At 41.4% G+C, this 17,442-nt stretch overlaps 1 protein-coding gene across 1 annotated transcript in view; it reads right to left on the bottom strand.

Annotated features, from left to right (window-relative positions):
- Positions 1-5,827: 5,827 nt before the first annotated feature.
- Positions 5,828-17,442, bottom strand: part of LIFR (LIF receptor subunit alpha) — a 97,803-nt gene continuing 86,188 nt past the window's right edge. The window contains exons 19-20 of the mRNA XM_088465217.1: positions 17,317-17,395; positions 5,828-15,247 (exon numbers count right to left, since the gene is read on the bottom strand). Of these exons, the coding sequence (XP_088321343.1) occupies positions 14,612-15,247; positions 17,317-17,395 (715 nt within the window). The 3' untranslated portion in view covers positions 5,828-14,611. The remainder of the gene's footprint in view (positions 15,248-17,316; positions 17,396-17,442) is intronic.

Raw genomic sequence — 17,442 nt, forward strand, 5'->3', positions numbered from 1 at the left:
TAATCTGTGTATATATAAACAAGGTGCCTTGAAAAAGCCTCAGGCGAAATGCGCTGTCTAAATGTTATTGTTATGTCTGTGTATAGTTGGTAATGTGCTGCACACAGAGTTGTAATATAGGGAGCTTGGTAATGAAGAGGGACGAGGCACGGCACTTGTATCCCTCCCACCAGATGTAATATTAACATACCTGTGTGCAGAGCCGTAACTACACATTTTGGTGCCCTGTGCCAGAAAGAGCATTGGCGCCCCACTTATTTTTTCAAAGGGACATAATGCACCCAAAAAAGGGCCATTGCTTCATGGGGAAGGACCAGGGAAGAGATAGGAGATGCCAATAGATGCTGGGGATGAAATAAGAGGAAGCTACAAGCAAGAATGATAATAAACAGAAATTTGACAGGCCCAAACAGCGCCCCCTGACCTGTGGTGCCCTGTGCCATGGCACCAGCCGCACTACCCTAAAATAAAAGGGTTTAAGCCCTGAATATTATACAACATTGTTGAACAGCAGTCACAGAATTTTATACATATTAATTTAATTACACCTTATTTCCTACTATTTCACATCTTTTTTTAAAAATATTTCACCATTATATTGAGTTCCCAACTTATTTAATTTTAATATGTACCAATAAAGTGTATTAGTGCGCCCAATACAATAACTCTTCTTTCTTTTTCTGTTTTGTGTTCGTATTTGCTATCAAATACAGGGCCTGATTCAGAGCCGTTCGCTAGCGGCTTGATGGTCCCCCATTGCGCACGCGCCTGCGTCCGGCGTGTGCGAGCCCTGTCCAGCGACTGCAGCTCAGTCGCTATGGGGCTTGCTACAAGACGGGGCGGCTGTCGATGGTGAGTGACAGCTAAGCCCGTTTTGTAGGCGGGGAGGGGGGGTGGCTACAGAAATGCTACACAAACGCAGATAAGGGAACGCCTGGAGTTTGTGGGAGGCCCTACTGACATCACTACTGATGTCAGTAGTGGACTTCCTGCTCTATTAGAGCAGGAAGTCCACTCAGCCTTGCGGTAGCCGAGACCACAGGGTCTCGTCGCAAGGCTGATGGTCTCGATTATCGCGCCGGCCTCCTGGCCGTTTGCACAAGTTGTGGGAGGTCTCCCACAGCTTTGCGAGCGGCCAGACAAAAAAAAAAAAAACGTCCACAGACCCTGCGAGCTGCCTGCAGCAGCGAGCGGGTCTGAATCAGGGCCATAGTGCAGACATTTGGTATTAAATTAATATCCTACCAGCTAAATATACTACTGTACTTGGAGCCACAGACATCAGCCTACCATGGCTCAAATTTTGAGTGGAGAGACCTGTGAAGATCAAGTTACTCCTGAGAGGAGTTTTGTATTATATGCAGATCTCACATATCGTATAGACAGAGACAAGGGGTGAAGACTTAGAAAAATATACAAATGTAGAGGATGTCCAATCCTATTCCAGCAGAGCATCCCTCTGTGGTTAGTGGTGAGGACTAGTGACTTTAATACCCAGGGAGAAGGTAAATGTGATACAGATAAAGGTACCGACCGTGGTATGGTAGGAGGGAGTAGTTAACCAGTTGCTATAGTGAAAGACGGAGTTAGCCGTGCTCTTACAGAGAGTAGGAGTACAGTATATGTGAAGTAGAGATGACAGGTATTTATAGTGAGAGATGGAGTTCGCTATGCTCTCAGAGAGACTAGGAGGAGTATATGCTAGCCAGGAGCCAAGTGGGCTGACCCTGAGGAGACAGAAGAGGGGAGGGCAGGGCAGATGAAGGGTCCACACTCAAAAATATTTGATTAAGGGGAGTAGATTGAAGTTCTGCTTCTGTAAAATGTAAATGGGGTATGATTGTAAGAAAGCTCACTAAGAGTGAGTAGTGGTAACTACAGACGTACTAGTGTAAAAAGTGGAGAAATGCAAAGTAGTATTGGCAGTGGCCAATAGAGGTTTAGATGAATGATGATCTAGATGATAATCTAGTATCATACACAGATCATCAGGGGCAGAATGTAACCCTGGTTACAGGTTACATTCAAGGGTAACAAAGGTTACACAGACGGTTGTCATTGATTAGGTCATCATGATCAATTTCCATTATGTTTATCATTAGAGTTTTAAAATGTTGATATACTGAATGTTGACAAGGGAAAAGTTTGCCAATATGAACATTATGACCACCTGGACATTCTCAACTGGACATAATTAATGTCCAACAGATATACCACACCAGACACTTTGGGCCATATAACGCACTCTAGACCCTATTTACTTCCGCATTTCAAATGTGGTTGTAGCGTGATATTTTTACCTAAATTCACATTGTGATTTTTGGAAATATCACAGGAATGTTTCAGAAATCCCTTGCAGGGACAGAGCTTGCGATAAAACAGTCCCTGCGAATCCCCTCCACACACTTCTCCCTATATTTTCCATAAAAAAGCAGCATGATCCATGAGGTCCACTGGGACTACGGTCAGCTGGTCTCTGGCCCTGTGACCCTGGTCAGCTGCTCTATACTGCAAACTGAGATGCTGGCATAGAGCTGCTGACCAGGGTCGCAGTGCAGGAGCCCAGAGACCAGCTGACCAGAGCAGGAGACATACAATGGAAGCTGCTCACTTGTATGTTTGTTTTGAGAGGCATGAATGAGCCAGCATTTGGAGGGCATGCTGGCTTTTGTAGTGCTAATTGGAGTTCCCAGGGGTGACTCCCAGGTAAGCGGGCTCTCAATTTGGATGTATTTCTGTATGTGCCTTTATTATGAAGCCTTACAATAGATAATTACATAGCCCAGAGTGGGCACTATTATCATGTAGTGTAGGAACTGCCAGTATCAGAGATGCCGTGAAGTGGCCTGGCACCTTACCATGTACTTATAAATGCATGCAACCAATATCTCTGAAATTTATATTACCATATAGTTTTCATGTATTGTTGCAGGTACAATTTAGCGTGCCGGTCATTTTGAATTGCGTTGCAGGAGCGTGCATAAATTAGCCACTGCGATGCCATACGCAGCTTGCGCTTCCACTGTGTGCAATGAGGTTAGCAATTCCTGAGTAAGGTCAGAGTTTGTGCAAGTGTGCGCGAGGCTCAGATTGTACTCGATGTTACCGATGGTATTACGGATGTGTGTAAGGTGAGGTGAGTGTGCTTATGTTAGGCTACGTATGGCATTGTGATTACAATCATTAGCATATCTACGCAGTCAGACTGTATGCGTAATCGCTATTGCGATCCTTTCTGAATCAGGCCCACAAAAACTACTTCAATTACCCTTTAATACATTTATGTGGTACTAAAATAATGTGAAAAGGGTGTGAAAACACCTTTCTCACATTCTTTTATTAAAATTATTGATACATTGGGCCCTCTGCACCTCAAAGTTAACTATTAAGGACCAATATCCAACATTAAGTACATTAAATTTTTAGATCTTATTTTTAATGCTTAAATGGTGAATAGTTTTTAGCCCTTCCTAAGTTTGGATTAATAGTGTTCTTCTATAATTCTATATTTGTTAATATTCATTGTGGCCACTATATAAGTTATTAAATCTGTATATTGATTGTTTGACAATCGCTCGTTCACCCAGTGAGTTGTGCCCAGACTGCATCGTACATTGCGAGTAAGCTACAGTAGTTTTTATTTTTCCCCTTGGCAACGGAGCTTAGCCCCGACCTCTTCAGTGACTAGCCTGCTGCCTACGGTTTCCCAGAGCAGGTACGTCCATCGATGGGTGCAAACCCTTGATGGTTTCATGCCATCAATGGTTAAACCCACCAGTGGCCATCCCTACCTATATCATTCAGTGATTTTTATTTTCCCAGTGGTATTTGGACACAGGTGGGTAGGGCAGGTCGGGGGGTCGCAGCAGTTGATTGTGGTGGTGGTGTTAGGGGGGATGGAATGGGGCAGCATCTAGGACACTTGCTGCCTTGAGTGTATGTGACAAGTTACATGGCACTGTCCAAGGTCCATATTGATCAGGACAAAACCTGCATATTTCACCTGTCTTTCCATCTGTGCATGAACATCAGCAAAAGTGATAGCAGCTTTAAGTATTCAACAGTGCTAAACCACATTAATTCAGAAATCCTGCATAGTCTATTGTTCCACTAAGTTACACTGTTGTAAAGGCTTGTGGAAGAGTCTGGGGCAGATGTACTAAGGTCTGGAAAGTGATAAACTGGAGAGTGATAAACTACCAACCAATCAGCTCCTGTCATTTTTTTCAAACACAGCCTGTACCATGACAATTAGGAGCTGAGTGGGTGGTAGTTTATCACTTTCCAGAGCTTAGTACATCTCTCCGAATAAGAGTTCCAATTAAAAATACAACAAACAAAGAAGTGCTACAGGTCTCTGGACAAATACCCGCAAAGGGATTTTCACACTCTGGCCTTGGTAATGAAACGCCCATAGAAGCTTTGGTATGCAGTTCGAATGTCACCATTCACGATATCGACAGCAGAAGGTTGTCATTGATTATGGCGTCATGATTAGTATGTCAGCATTTCCATTATGTTTAGCATTAGGGTTTTAAAAATGTTGATCTACTGAATGCTGACAAGGAAAAATTTTGCCAATATGAACATTACGACCATCTGGACATAATGAATGTCCAACAGATATACCACACCAGACACTTTGGGCCGTATAACGCACTCTGGCCCCTACTTACTAAAATCCGCATTTCAAATGCGGATATTTTCGCATTGTGATTTTTGGAAATATCATAGGAATGTATCAGAAATTCCTTGCAGGGACAGAGCTTGCGATAAAGCTCTGTCACTGCGAATCCCCTCCGCAGCCTTATCACTGTATTTTTGCCAAAAAAGCAGCATGATCCATGATACGGTGAAGTCCACTGGGACTACGGTCAGCTGGTCTCCGGGCTCCTGCACTGTGACTCTGGTCAGCTGCTCTATACTGCAAACTGAGATGCTGGCATGGAGCTGCTGACCGGGGTCGCAGTGCAGGAGACCAGAGCCCCAGAGGATCTCACCTTATAAGTGATCAGCTTGTGGTCTATTTAGATTTCTATTGTGATCTGTCAGAGCAGAGCAGGAGTCGGGGAACCTGGGGAAAGCCCTGATAACACCATCTGAAGATGATGATTTATCACAGGACTTTCCCACTTATTTTTTTTACAATTTATTTTTAGTAAAATTCAGGCATATCACATTTACCATTACGAATGGGAAATACGATCTGCATACTAAAAATATTTAAAAAAAAAAAAAAAAACTACTCCAATTGCCCTTTAAAACATTTATGAGGTACTAATGAGAAAAGGGTGTGAAAACACCTTTTTCAAATTTTCTTTTAGTAAAAATATTGATAAATAGGGCCCCCTGAACCTCAAAGTTATATTAAGGACAAATATCCAACATTAAGTACATTAACTTTTTAGATCTTATTTTTAATGCTTAAATGGTGAAGTTTTTATCCCTTCCTAAATTTGTTTTAATATAGTGTTTTTATATAAGTCGATATTTGTTATTAATATTTATCGTGGCCACTGTATAAAATTAATTCTGTATATTGATTGTGTTTGACAATCGCTCGTCCACCCAGCGAGTTGTGCCCAGACTGTGTCGCACATTGCGAGTAAGCTACAGTGGTTAACGCTGTCACGCATTCCCTTCAGTATGGATTGGACACAGAGCCTGGTACCAGAGAACAAACAACCTGCTGTCAATGGAATATACCCGCATTTTAGTTAAATGACTATTATTGTTCAGTTCTCCTTGAGAACATTTATTGGCAGTCTCTGGGGAATGTTTTGCTTCTCAGTATGTCGGCAACTCAAGGACAACACGATGAAACACGCAAGGTGCATTTATTTATTTTTTAAAAAAAGCTCAAACGGGATAGGCTCAAATAAAAAAAAGCAGCATCAACAATTGATTTTATACAAAATAAAAAATAAAATACTGTTTTAGCTTATGTGTAACAGGAGTAGTGATTAAGTGTAACATCCATGGGCTGTACAGTATATTGATATGCCTATGCACATAAGTATATACAGACACATTTTTATAGTGTTTTAACAGTCAACAATATACTACTGGCAGTGTAGTTTACATGTATTTTGACAAACGTTATTTAACAGCCCACTAATACAAACACAGGTTTATTTGACATGTAATTGCAATATTGTACAATGTCAGACAAGTGTAACATCTGTGTTTTGGTAGCAGAGTGTTTATGTTATATCGAGAGCAATATAGGGGAGTATTCAATTAGGTTGCGAAAAGTCAGAATCGGCGATAATTTGAGGACTTCATTTTCGCCTATTTCAATTATCCCCGTATTCAATTTCAAAGACTTCTCGCAGGCTCGAAAAGTCTTTGAAAAAAACGGGGATAACTTTTCACCATGTTTTACATGGCGAAGAAAAAAGTGCAGAATTGGGGTTTAGGGGTGTAGGCTTAAAAAAATAGCCTGCACCCCTGGGATTGACATTTAAAAATAAACTGTGTCAAAAAAAGTTTTTTAAAAAAAAAATAAAAAATAGGGACACCCCAAAAAAATACATTGAAAATTTGGAGTGAAAAAAAAAAAAGAAGGGAAAACAGTGATTAAAAATAGGGAAATAGGTTCAGGAGTGTTCTGTAAGTATGCGGCAGGTGTTTTCTAGAATAGGCTACTAGCGACAGGTGCATTTTTGCTGAATTTTAAAAAAGTACTTTAGGGACTTAAATATATGCTGGTACCCCAAGTTTGATGGGACCACCTGAAAAAAACGAAAAAAAAAAAACCTAAGTGCTCTTCTGCATCACTTCTTCAATGTTGGGAAAAAAACACCTGCCGTGGCTATTTAAAACCCCGTCTTTCTTCTGCAGGCAAAACCGGGGGTACCCATAGTGATCCCCATGTTTGGACATCTTTAGGGGGGAGTCCTACAATTATTTCCAGAAAATTCTCGTTTTTTTTTCCTAGATCCCAATTCGCCGGATCCCGTTTTCGCTCATTTTAAATTGAATACGGGGATAAAGTAAGCGCGCACCCAATGCTTTATCCCAGGAAAATCTCCGATGTGGAGTAAAAAGTCCAGCACAGACTTTTCGCTCCCAAATTGAATACGGGCCATAGTTGTTATTTATCTGCTAGTGATACATCGACAGCTTATTACAGCTTTAGCATTTTACGTGCATTTCAATGTGAAACCGCTACATGTAGATTTCGTGAGTTGTAGAAACCTTGGAAACGGCTAAAGCAAATCTCACAGACTGTAGGGATATAAATGAACAGCAGATTTTGGACGCTTTTTCTTTTCACGGACACATATAACACTGCTACTGAAATGCAGGTGTGACACCAGCCTAAACAAAATACATTTTTTCACTTGTGCAACAATAAAGTAATACACGCAATACCACAACATGATCAGGGGGGCGATTTAATTGTTATTGGGTGACGGTAGCTCCCGTCTAAAGTGACAAGAGCTATTCAATTGTTTGCATGACCAGCCTCGCGCTGGTTGCGACAGCTGCTTTCTCGTGCCTAAAAACACGGGATTAGCTGTGCAAAGCAGCTTCTCCTGTAAAAAGTGCCAGTTAAGTGATGGCCGCCCAAAACAATTAGCTCCCGGTCACTATAGACGGGAGCAAGAAACAATTGAATTGCCACGAGAAATTAAATTCTTGGCGACATTCCGTTGCGATGTTCAGCAGCGCATATGTATTACACTCTCCAAACATCGGCAGTTTTCATGTACACCTCTATGGGTTGTAAGGAAAAATTTGCAAGGTTGCTTGTTGCAAAGTGAATTTGCCCAACCATTACAGGAGCACGACGCACAGAACTAACTCTTCCCCAAGGTTTCCAATGCCCAGAGAGGAAGCACAGAGTTTTCATTGCACTGAAATAAAGGTATATCATGTATGTACAGGATAAACAACATGCAGGGATTTCCAGTGTTACTATCTCTATTTACCTCCAGACACATTATTACAAATCAGTCTCTACCACCATTGGAGACAGCAGAAATATCGATAAGACGCAGCATTTTAGGACAATAAGGGGAATCTCCTGAGCCCTATCAGTTTATAACTAAAATAAACAAAACAAATTTTGTATAAAAAAAAACACTATTATATATTTTTATAGTTAGAAATAAAAATACAGTATTCCAGTGTCTGTTCTAATGCACCCTGCGGAAAGCACTGGATAACAATTATCTTAGTCTGCAAATTACAAACGGCAATTATACTTCCTTTTATAATGTATATTAAAATGTTCCCATTAATATCTTTTTACGATTTAAACTATGAGCAGACAAGGGGGAAGGTTTGCAGAAATTTTTAATGGGACAAGAGGCGATGTGTTCCCCATATTAACCAATCATCTTCTAGCTATCATTTTATACACTGTACTAGATAAAGGTCAGCTATAGTCTGATAGGTTGTCATTGGGCAAAACTCCACTTTTTAATTTTTAGAAAAACTACCAATTCTCTTTTATTGTAACAAAATTAACTTTCTACCAATTCCTTTATTCTTCCATTGTGTGTAATAATTACATTTGTTCTGAATTGCTGCTAATTTCCTGTAGGTTGTGTCACCACAATGGAGCATAAAAAGAACACAAGTCTGGTGACAGAATAGTTACTGTACAGTGGCTGTCCTCATTTTTGGTACAGTATAGAGGGACTTCAAATTTGGTCCACTGTACAATAGGTAAGGTTAGGAGCTAAGGCCCTCATTCAGAGCCGGACGCTCTGAGCAGAGCGCTCGCTCTGAATGAGGGCCGTCCTCCATAAAAATGGAGTGTCCTCCTGGACGCTCGTATAGCTGTGGGTCACCACCCACAGCACATACGAGCGTGCAGGATGATGGTCGCGATGGTCTTGACCATCGCGACCATCGCCAGTGCGACCAGAAGCCTGTGGTCGGGTTTTTCGACCACAAGCCCTGGAGTGATTTTGGCTCTATCAGAGCCAAAATCACTCCCACTGACATCACTAGTGATGTCAGTGGGGCCGGCTTCAGACGGTATGCGTTCCCTTGGGAACGCCTCCATCTGGCAGGCACGCCCCCGGCACGCCCACCAAAGGGGGCGTGCTGTCAATCAACATCACGCCCCCTTTGATCAGACACAACGAGCGAAGGAAAGTCCTTCGCTCGTCGCGTCTGGCGCATGCGCAGTGCACACCATCGACCCACTTGCGAGCGGACAGCCGCTTGCAAGTGGGTCTGAATGAGGCCCTAAGTTTCAATTCATCTGCAGACTGTATGGTCTTAAACTAAAACTACAGCTTAAAATATACAGAACTATTTAGATATGTTGTGGAAGAAACTTTATTTATACCTTCCCTTGTTCAGCATACTTGGAATATTGTTCAGCATTCACTCACTAGACGCTGCCATAATTTATTGAACTGCCTGCCCACTATAATAGACATCACCATGGCAGCACCCAATCAGCCAAAGCTGAGACAGTGGAATATATATGCATTAGTATAAACTGTAGGACCCAGTTATGCCTGACCCTTTTACATGTATGAATGTATGAAATGTATGTCACAGAGATGTCCATTTTAATCAAAGCATAAATATCCCTTTCACTAATATTATCTTCTATAAGCTCTATGGGGAATATCCAGTTAAATGCACAATTTTTGCTGTCAAAAGCCATTTTTTTTTAATACATTGGCTAACAGTAATAATGTTTATTACTGCCCCAAATAAAAGTATTTTGATCTTTAAAAATGCTGTAAATCATTGATTTGTGCATTTTTTTATTTAAATTGGAAATATTTATAAAGAATTTTTTTGAAGTTTAAATACAAATGAAAAAAAAAATTAAAATGATGTTTGTGGTAATTTGAGGCCAATTAGAAGATAAAAAAATTGAAAAAAAAAATAGATATAAAAGCTATTTTTTCGTTTAAATAATTTAATTTGGGGTGCACAAATTAACATAAAAGTTTATTTTGGGGTAATTTGAGGGCATTGTTTTAACACCAATAATGACATCCAGAGAGGTAAGTATTAAAACATATGGGTGCAGGATGCACAGTGGGTGTGTCCCCCCGGACCCAGGGGCCCATGTGCACTGCAAACCCTGCACCCATTATAAATACGCCCCTGCCACTCTGCCTATGATTTGCCATGTTTTGGTCAGTATGCAGACTGCAGGTTTAAAATAGAAATCTCTGACCTGCATTTTCCATTTAACACATTTTGTCCAAAACATCACCAGTTTACTTGCAAATCCACGTCAACCAATCAGCAATTAGCTTTGATTGGACAAATCTAATGTAGACAATTAAAACAAATATCTGACTGGCAAAATGTGCTGCTGAAAGTAAAACTAACAGTGATAGCCAAAAATCAGCTAAATATCATATCAAACAATCAACAAAACCATCTACAGTTCTGGTCAAGGCCAATAAAACCTAGTTCCATCTTTTGGTCCTTTGTGGTTTATTTTAGCTTACATTGGGGGTTCTATAAAAGGAACGTCTACAGTGTATTTTAGATGTCAGAAACAAATTAAAATAAAAGACCAGAAGAAAAAAAAGTAATACTACTACAATATAACACTAAAAGCTTGATCATTTGATGTCTTTTATAGGCTATAAAAATATATCTTCTAGTATTTATAAAACAAATCTTAATACCTGAATGATTTGAATAAAACAAACAAGATAATGGCAAGATTATTAGCACAATTTATCTGAAATGAAAGGAACATTTCCCTATGTATAACACACATGCAATAGACATTTGGCTAGTGCTAATACATCTTAATCCTGAGATTTGACTAAATAACATCTTTAAATGAAGGCTTCATCCCTCTGTCTATGCATTCTGGGCTGCCCCAGAGAATCCAATGGGCACAAATAGTGCTCACCAACGCAGGTAACCCCACTTCCAGCAGTTATAAAGCATATTCGGTATCCCACCAATTTCAGCACCTCCCAAAGCTTCTTAATCATTTTCACATGTTAGTAACAGTATAGATAATCCTGTCCTGGCCAGGTGGGTTTACTTTAAGTTTTTAAAAGATGCACAAGTTTAAAACATACCAAAAAAAATAAACAATAACCTTCTTCCCTTTTCCTTCACATAAATCACTACAGGTTGAGTCTCCCATATCCATATATCCTGAAATACGGAATATTCTGAAATACGGAATATTTTTAGCATGAATGAGATAGTGAAACCTTTGCTTTTTGATGGTTCAATGTACAAAAACTTTATTTAAGGCACAAAATTATAAAAAATACTGTATAAAACTTACCTTCAGGCTGTGTGTATACGGTGTATATGAAACATAAATAAAGTTCATTTCTGTACACAAACTTTGTTTGAGCCACAAAATTATTGATAATGTTGTATAAATTTACCTGCAGGCTGTGTGTATAAGGTGTATAGAACACATAAATGCATTCTATGTTTAGGTTTGGGTCCCATTCCCAAGATATTTCATTATGGTATGCAATTATTTCATACAATGGAATATTCCGATACCCAAAATACCCCGCGGTCCCAAGCATTTTGTATATGGGAGACTTAGCCTGTATTCTCTATATAGAGGTAGGCAACGTATGGCACTCCAGCTGCAGTGGAACTACACATCCCAGCATGCTCTGCTGCAGTTTTACTGTTAGGCATGCAAAATACTGTGACAGGGTATGCTGGGATGTATGGATGTTGTTCCACAGCAGCTGGAGTATCTGTGGTTTGCTTACCCCTGCTCTCTAAAAAATATTTCAGGGAATGCATAGTTTTCAAACATATAGACATTCTTTTCCCTTTATTACGGTTGCATTATCAACTAGGGAAAGGTTATCCTAAGGTGGTTTTTGCAGCTATAACAATATATCTATAATATTACATATATACTGCATGTTGATCACTATTTCTAGCAAGGACCAGGTTTCAATTCTAGCCAGAATCTCAGTAGAAGCATAACAAGCAGCCTGACACGTGTGAGGCAGTAGTGACCGTATGTGTGTGAACTGAGGCAAAGTCCCTCATGGGCTATCGTCCGCCAGACCTAAGCTTAAGAATGAATGCAGTAATCACTGACTGGCAATAGCGCCAAATGTCTTCACAGTCCCGAAATAAGGCTACAACCCAAGACTAAAAGGCAAGTGCAAAGTTTAGTGCATTCGGTATCTCACATTGTCAAGGTGCAAATCTGTTAAATCCACAAGCACAAATATCCCTTAGTTGCGTAGTTTGCGTAATGTGGGAAAATCATCCCAAAACAGCTCTATAGCTTTCTACAAACTGACAACATGCATACACCGCAAATCACACAGATAGTGGGGGTGCCAACAGGTCATCCAGAGACACAATTCCAAATTAAAATATAAAAGGCCGCTTGCACAAGAAAAATCTGAACGAGTCCATATGCTGTACACCAAAATATCATTGTCCTGTAATATAATCTGCAGGGATCTATATTATATAGTGTTGGGGGAAGGGATGCAGGGCTGAAGAGTGTACAGGTAATCATGCAAGAAGTGACACAACTCGTAGCAAATTCACTTTGGCTTAATTATTAGTCAAAGTAAAGCAATAAAGAGGACTTTAGGATGGTGAAGGAAAGTCACCATTCCAGCATGAAAAGCCGAAAACCTCCTTTCAGGACAATGGATATCAAAATGAAAATAGTTACATTATAGATTTATTATTTTTTAAAACTAAAACATTAAATCCTGCAGAAATACTGTATGAATGCCAAATATGTATAGTCACTTCCCATTTTTAGGAATTCATAATTTGGAGAAATACAATTCTGAAATATCCATGTTCTTTGTGTCACTTTCACCATCCGCTAGAAAATTAGCCGAGAAAACTTATTCGCTACCGGTAGTTTTCAGGAGGACTGTAACGGGTTGGGGCACGTGGTTGGTTACTGAAATGCATGGTAGTAAATATAGATTATTGTGTGTGAAACTTGCACCTGGAATAACTCACCCACTATTCTTAAAACCTGGACGGCCTGAAATCCTAGAGGACTGGGGTAGGAATAAGAATCATACTTTTCAAAAACAACTAACACGTACATTTATTTTTACGATATGTAGTCTCGCCCATGTCTCTGGACATAGCTTGGCAAACTCTCTAATACAGCAGGTACACAAAGCTACAAAGGAGAGTTTTCTTAGTGGCATCACAAAACAAAGAAAACTGCAGCTTACGGTAATAGAAAAATCTAAGTAGTGTTTTCACAATAAAAAAAAAAATTATACATTCATAAACCTCCTGACGTAAAACAGGAGGATTTTGGTATCTTTTCACAGAAAAAGAAAAAGTGACGATGTTCAAATGAAAACCGTGGAATTCTGTTGTCTTGTAATAGAACAATAAGACCTGTTTCTGGACAGTGTGTGACACAGGAAGCCCATGGCAGCAGCTTCCTTGAAGACCTGAATTCAGCGTTCAACCCTGTCCATTACAGACCATGCAAAGCACAGGGCTGATTAGTGGTGCAGACCCGTCAGCAAAATGGATACCCCCCTCCCGGGAATGACGAGTGAGCACGGGACTAAGCACATTGGGCACTGAACGCTACAGATCTCCATTGTAAAACTTAAAAACACACAAAATCAAATGGATGAAACCGCTGTCGGCTTAACTGCTAAGGGTCATAAAGGACCCTTGGTAATTAATGGGTCTGGGAAAGAGCCTGGGCTGTGGAGATCAGATATACATGATACATAGCTCTAGTTATTAGAGACAAGCCGATCCAGCTGCTTGACTGGGATCGGTGGTCTCAATGGACGAGAATCACTGTAGCCATTCAGTGCACAGGCTGAGCAGCTGGATCTCTACGTTAGAAGCTGTCAGAGCCCCATCGCAGTTATGCTCTGAATGAACTTACCAAAATGCCCAAATATCAACCGATTGACTGCTAAGCTTATTATTGTGGGGCAACACGCACTGAGATATCCAGCCAGTTACCCTATTACTAGGCAGTGATATTGCAGCATGTGGTCAGCTTTAGTTCAGCAGTGGCGTAAAATCAGCTGTTGCAAGGGGTGCAGAGGATAATGAGCCCATGGTGGAAGGGGGAGGCTACTCACTGCACAACCATTAACGGTGACAGTTCTCCCATGGCTACCAAACTAACACTGACCATAATGCTACAATACTGCAGCCACTATAGGCTAACGATATAAGCATTTTTATATACACACACTGTATGAATAGTACACCCTTTACATATCCCTTAAAAACAATCTTTCACAATTTAAGAGAACGTAAAATTGCATTTTAAAGCATATCGTCCATTGTTTCACATTTTAACTGAAATGCCATCTCATGCTAAATTGCGCAATGCACAGATCCCTATTCTTTGGGATTCCTGCAATTTTCAACCCGATTTGAGCTTGTGGTGCAGAATCCTCTGTAACATCCCAGTAAAAGTTGCTTGCAGATACATTTAAATGCCACAACACAGGCAAGTCGTGTAGATCAACGTCCGTATCCTGTCTCAATAGATCCCTAGTTGCATTGCCCCAAAGAACATTGAATGGATAAGTCAGTTTGCACAAAACATCAAGCAGGCTTGGAATACCAGCTCCTTCATTGCGGTTTGCCCGTATGGACATGCTAGTCAGTGCAGAACATGTAACGTGCTACGCCGTGCTCAATCGTCTTGCTTGTTCTGAAACAGAGATGATATCGACCATCCTACATGGGTGGGTTTGAGGGAATCTTTATTATCCACTGGAGGGATCAGAAAATGTCTGGAATTAACTGAGCAAGGACTCCCAAAGGAGGCATTTTCACTTCCAATAGATGTAGGGGAGCCCGGGGAATCAATCGCCCAGGTGTTTGGGTGTCCCTGAGGTTTGTAACCTGACGATGACGCCAAGGTGTCCTCTGGAGCAGCGTGACTGTCCGTGTTCGCAGTACTAACGGGCAACTGCATTTGTGGTTTGTAACCAGCTTCCTCCAAAAAGTCATTGTCAAGTTCTTCTTCCGAACTGGCCTGTGGTTGGTACATGGATTGGATATCAATATATACCACCTGGGAAGGAGTGGCCGACTCATCCATGACTGGATTAGATGTATCTTCACGAGCGGTGGGTTGACAATAAGACACGACAATATGGTTATCGCCTTGAGCCTCAGAGCCATCCTCCAGATGTGGACTGTCATCAGCAAAAGGAGAATTGAGTTCCGTGTCCAGGATTTTTGGAACTGTATAAAAGGATTCCACTACTTCTACACTGTTGGGGGTACACGGGTTCATCTCCAGCGTTTTAACAGTTGTATTCCCCTGAAAAAAAAAAAAAAAAGGTCAAAAATGTTACTGTTACTTTCTAATTAACCACTGAGAAGTACCTCATCAACAATACACAGCAACATGACTAGGCATCTGCTAACATTCTCTTGTCAGTCCAATGATGTTGTCTTAAATATTTGTCGGTGAGTGGAGAGGCCCAAAAATTTGGGGTTTTTCTGTTTTGCAAGTTTGGGATCCCTTGCATTTTTTGTGCTCGAGTGTCTGAATAATTGACCTCATTTTACTCGTAATAATGATCTTATCCTAGTTGCCATGCCAGCTACCATTAGATCCCTATATCAAGTGATATATTAATGCAAAAGAATAAGGAGCGAGTTGGACAGTCATCACTGGAAAGTCAGTGATTATGGACCCGATACACCGTTGTGCGCAAAGCAGAAGCAGCTGTGAAAATATGCCAATGCCGTAAATAGACGTCTTCTTAGACCCACTTCTGCGTTCAAAGAGACAGCCATCGGATCACTTGTGTGAACATCGGTCATCCGCGTAACCCTCAGGTGACTCAGGATGGCCGTGAGATTCACGCAGCCGGGGCCAGTGAAGCTGTGCCGGAACAGTGTATAAGAGGAAAGGTGTGACTAAGGACAGGGCCCCGGTGCTCGGGTGGGGGTGTGGCTAATTGTGGGGCATTCGGCATGTTCTGAACTGAGCAGTGGGGCGTTGCTCCACCTCAGAAATGGTACACAAAAGATACCAAAGCTCCTTGTGGTGCGTGTTTGAACGCCAGCTACCTCTCCGTGGGCTGTAATATCTCTTATATTTGAGCAATAACCAGCCATTCTGTAAAACCCTGCGGATCGCTATGAGCTAAAGACAGGAGCTTCAACTCTCATCCATCGCCTGGCTGGCCTATGCTGAGCCCAGCGCTATGAATCAAGGCCCTGCAGTCCTGATCTAAAACAAATGGTCATGTGGAACGAGCCATAGCCACCAGCAAAGAGGTGCTGCAGCAGCTATCCACAACACCCAGAAGCAAGTGGTTCCAGGTGCTGGTGAGAGTGGTGGAGGCAGAGAGTTCTCTCCTATGACTGGGGGGTCACTAAAGAGAGGTGCGTACAAATGTGTCCACATACATCTATCCTCTGTGCGCTACAAGCCGCGTTACACACAACGTGTGAGTGCCGTGCAACTCGTTAGCGCCGAGCGTCTCCTCGTGCAACTTTTTCCCTTAAAATGTGTCTTATACACAAAGCAAAGTGACTAGGAAGCACAAGCAGCTTCTGCATGCCTATATTGTGTGTGCGACTGCGGCTGTATCTGCATGCCTATATTGTGTGTGCGACTGCAGGTGCATCTGCATGCCTATATTGTGTGTGCGACTGCGGGTGTATCTGCATGCCTATATTGTGTGTGCGACTGCGGGTGTATCTGCATGCCTATATTGTGTGTGCGACTGCGGGTGTATCTGCATGCCTATATTGTGTGTGCGACTGCGGGTGTATCTGCATGCCTATATTGTGTGTGCGACTGCGGGTGTATCTACATGCCTATATTGTGTGTGTGACTGCGGGTGTATCTGCATGCCTATATTGTGTGTGAGACTGCGGGTGTATCTGCATGCAAAATGCTACGTTACAGTGCCAGAGGCTGTGACACTAACATAGCATTTTGCATGCATATACACCCGCAGTCACACACACAATATAGGCATGCAGATACACCCGCAGTCACACACACAATATAGGCATGCAGATACACCCGCAGTTACACACACAATATAGGCATGCAGATACACCCGCAGTCGCAAACAGAATATAGGCATGCTGTATATCATTTTAATCAGCAGAAATGGATTGTGCATCCTATTCACATCATTATGTGAATAAGACGCTTATTAAGGAAAAAGGTGCACGAAAAGACGTTCAACGCTACAGTCTCACCACGGCATGGCGCGACTAGAAGTGCTGTATGTCGCACAAAGAGGCTACAGTTTGAGACCAAGTGGTCAGTAATGGCAGGATACTGACTAAGTCTAACCCCGACATATTTAAATACCAACTCCCCCCTGTCCTGGAGACACGCTGCAGTGATAACGAGATTACCTCTGCGACATTCTTCTGGAACTGCAGAGCTTTGCTGTTTTCTGGATTTGGGATGTCTGGATAAAAGGTTTCTTTGATCCTATAGGAATACAAATAATAATGTCAGTTTATCTTATAACCAAAGTA

Source organism: Taudactylus pleione, unplaced genomic scaffold, assembly GCF_031769625.1.
Source record: "Taudactylus pleione unplaced genomic scaffold, aTauple2 ptg001915l, whole genome shotgun sequence".
In the NCBI taxonomy this organism is placed as follows: domain Eukaryota; kingdom Metazoa; phylum Chordata; class Amphibia; order Anura; family Myobatrachidae; genus Taudactylus; species Taudactylus pleione.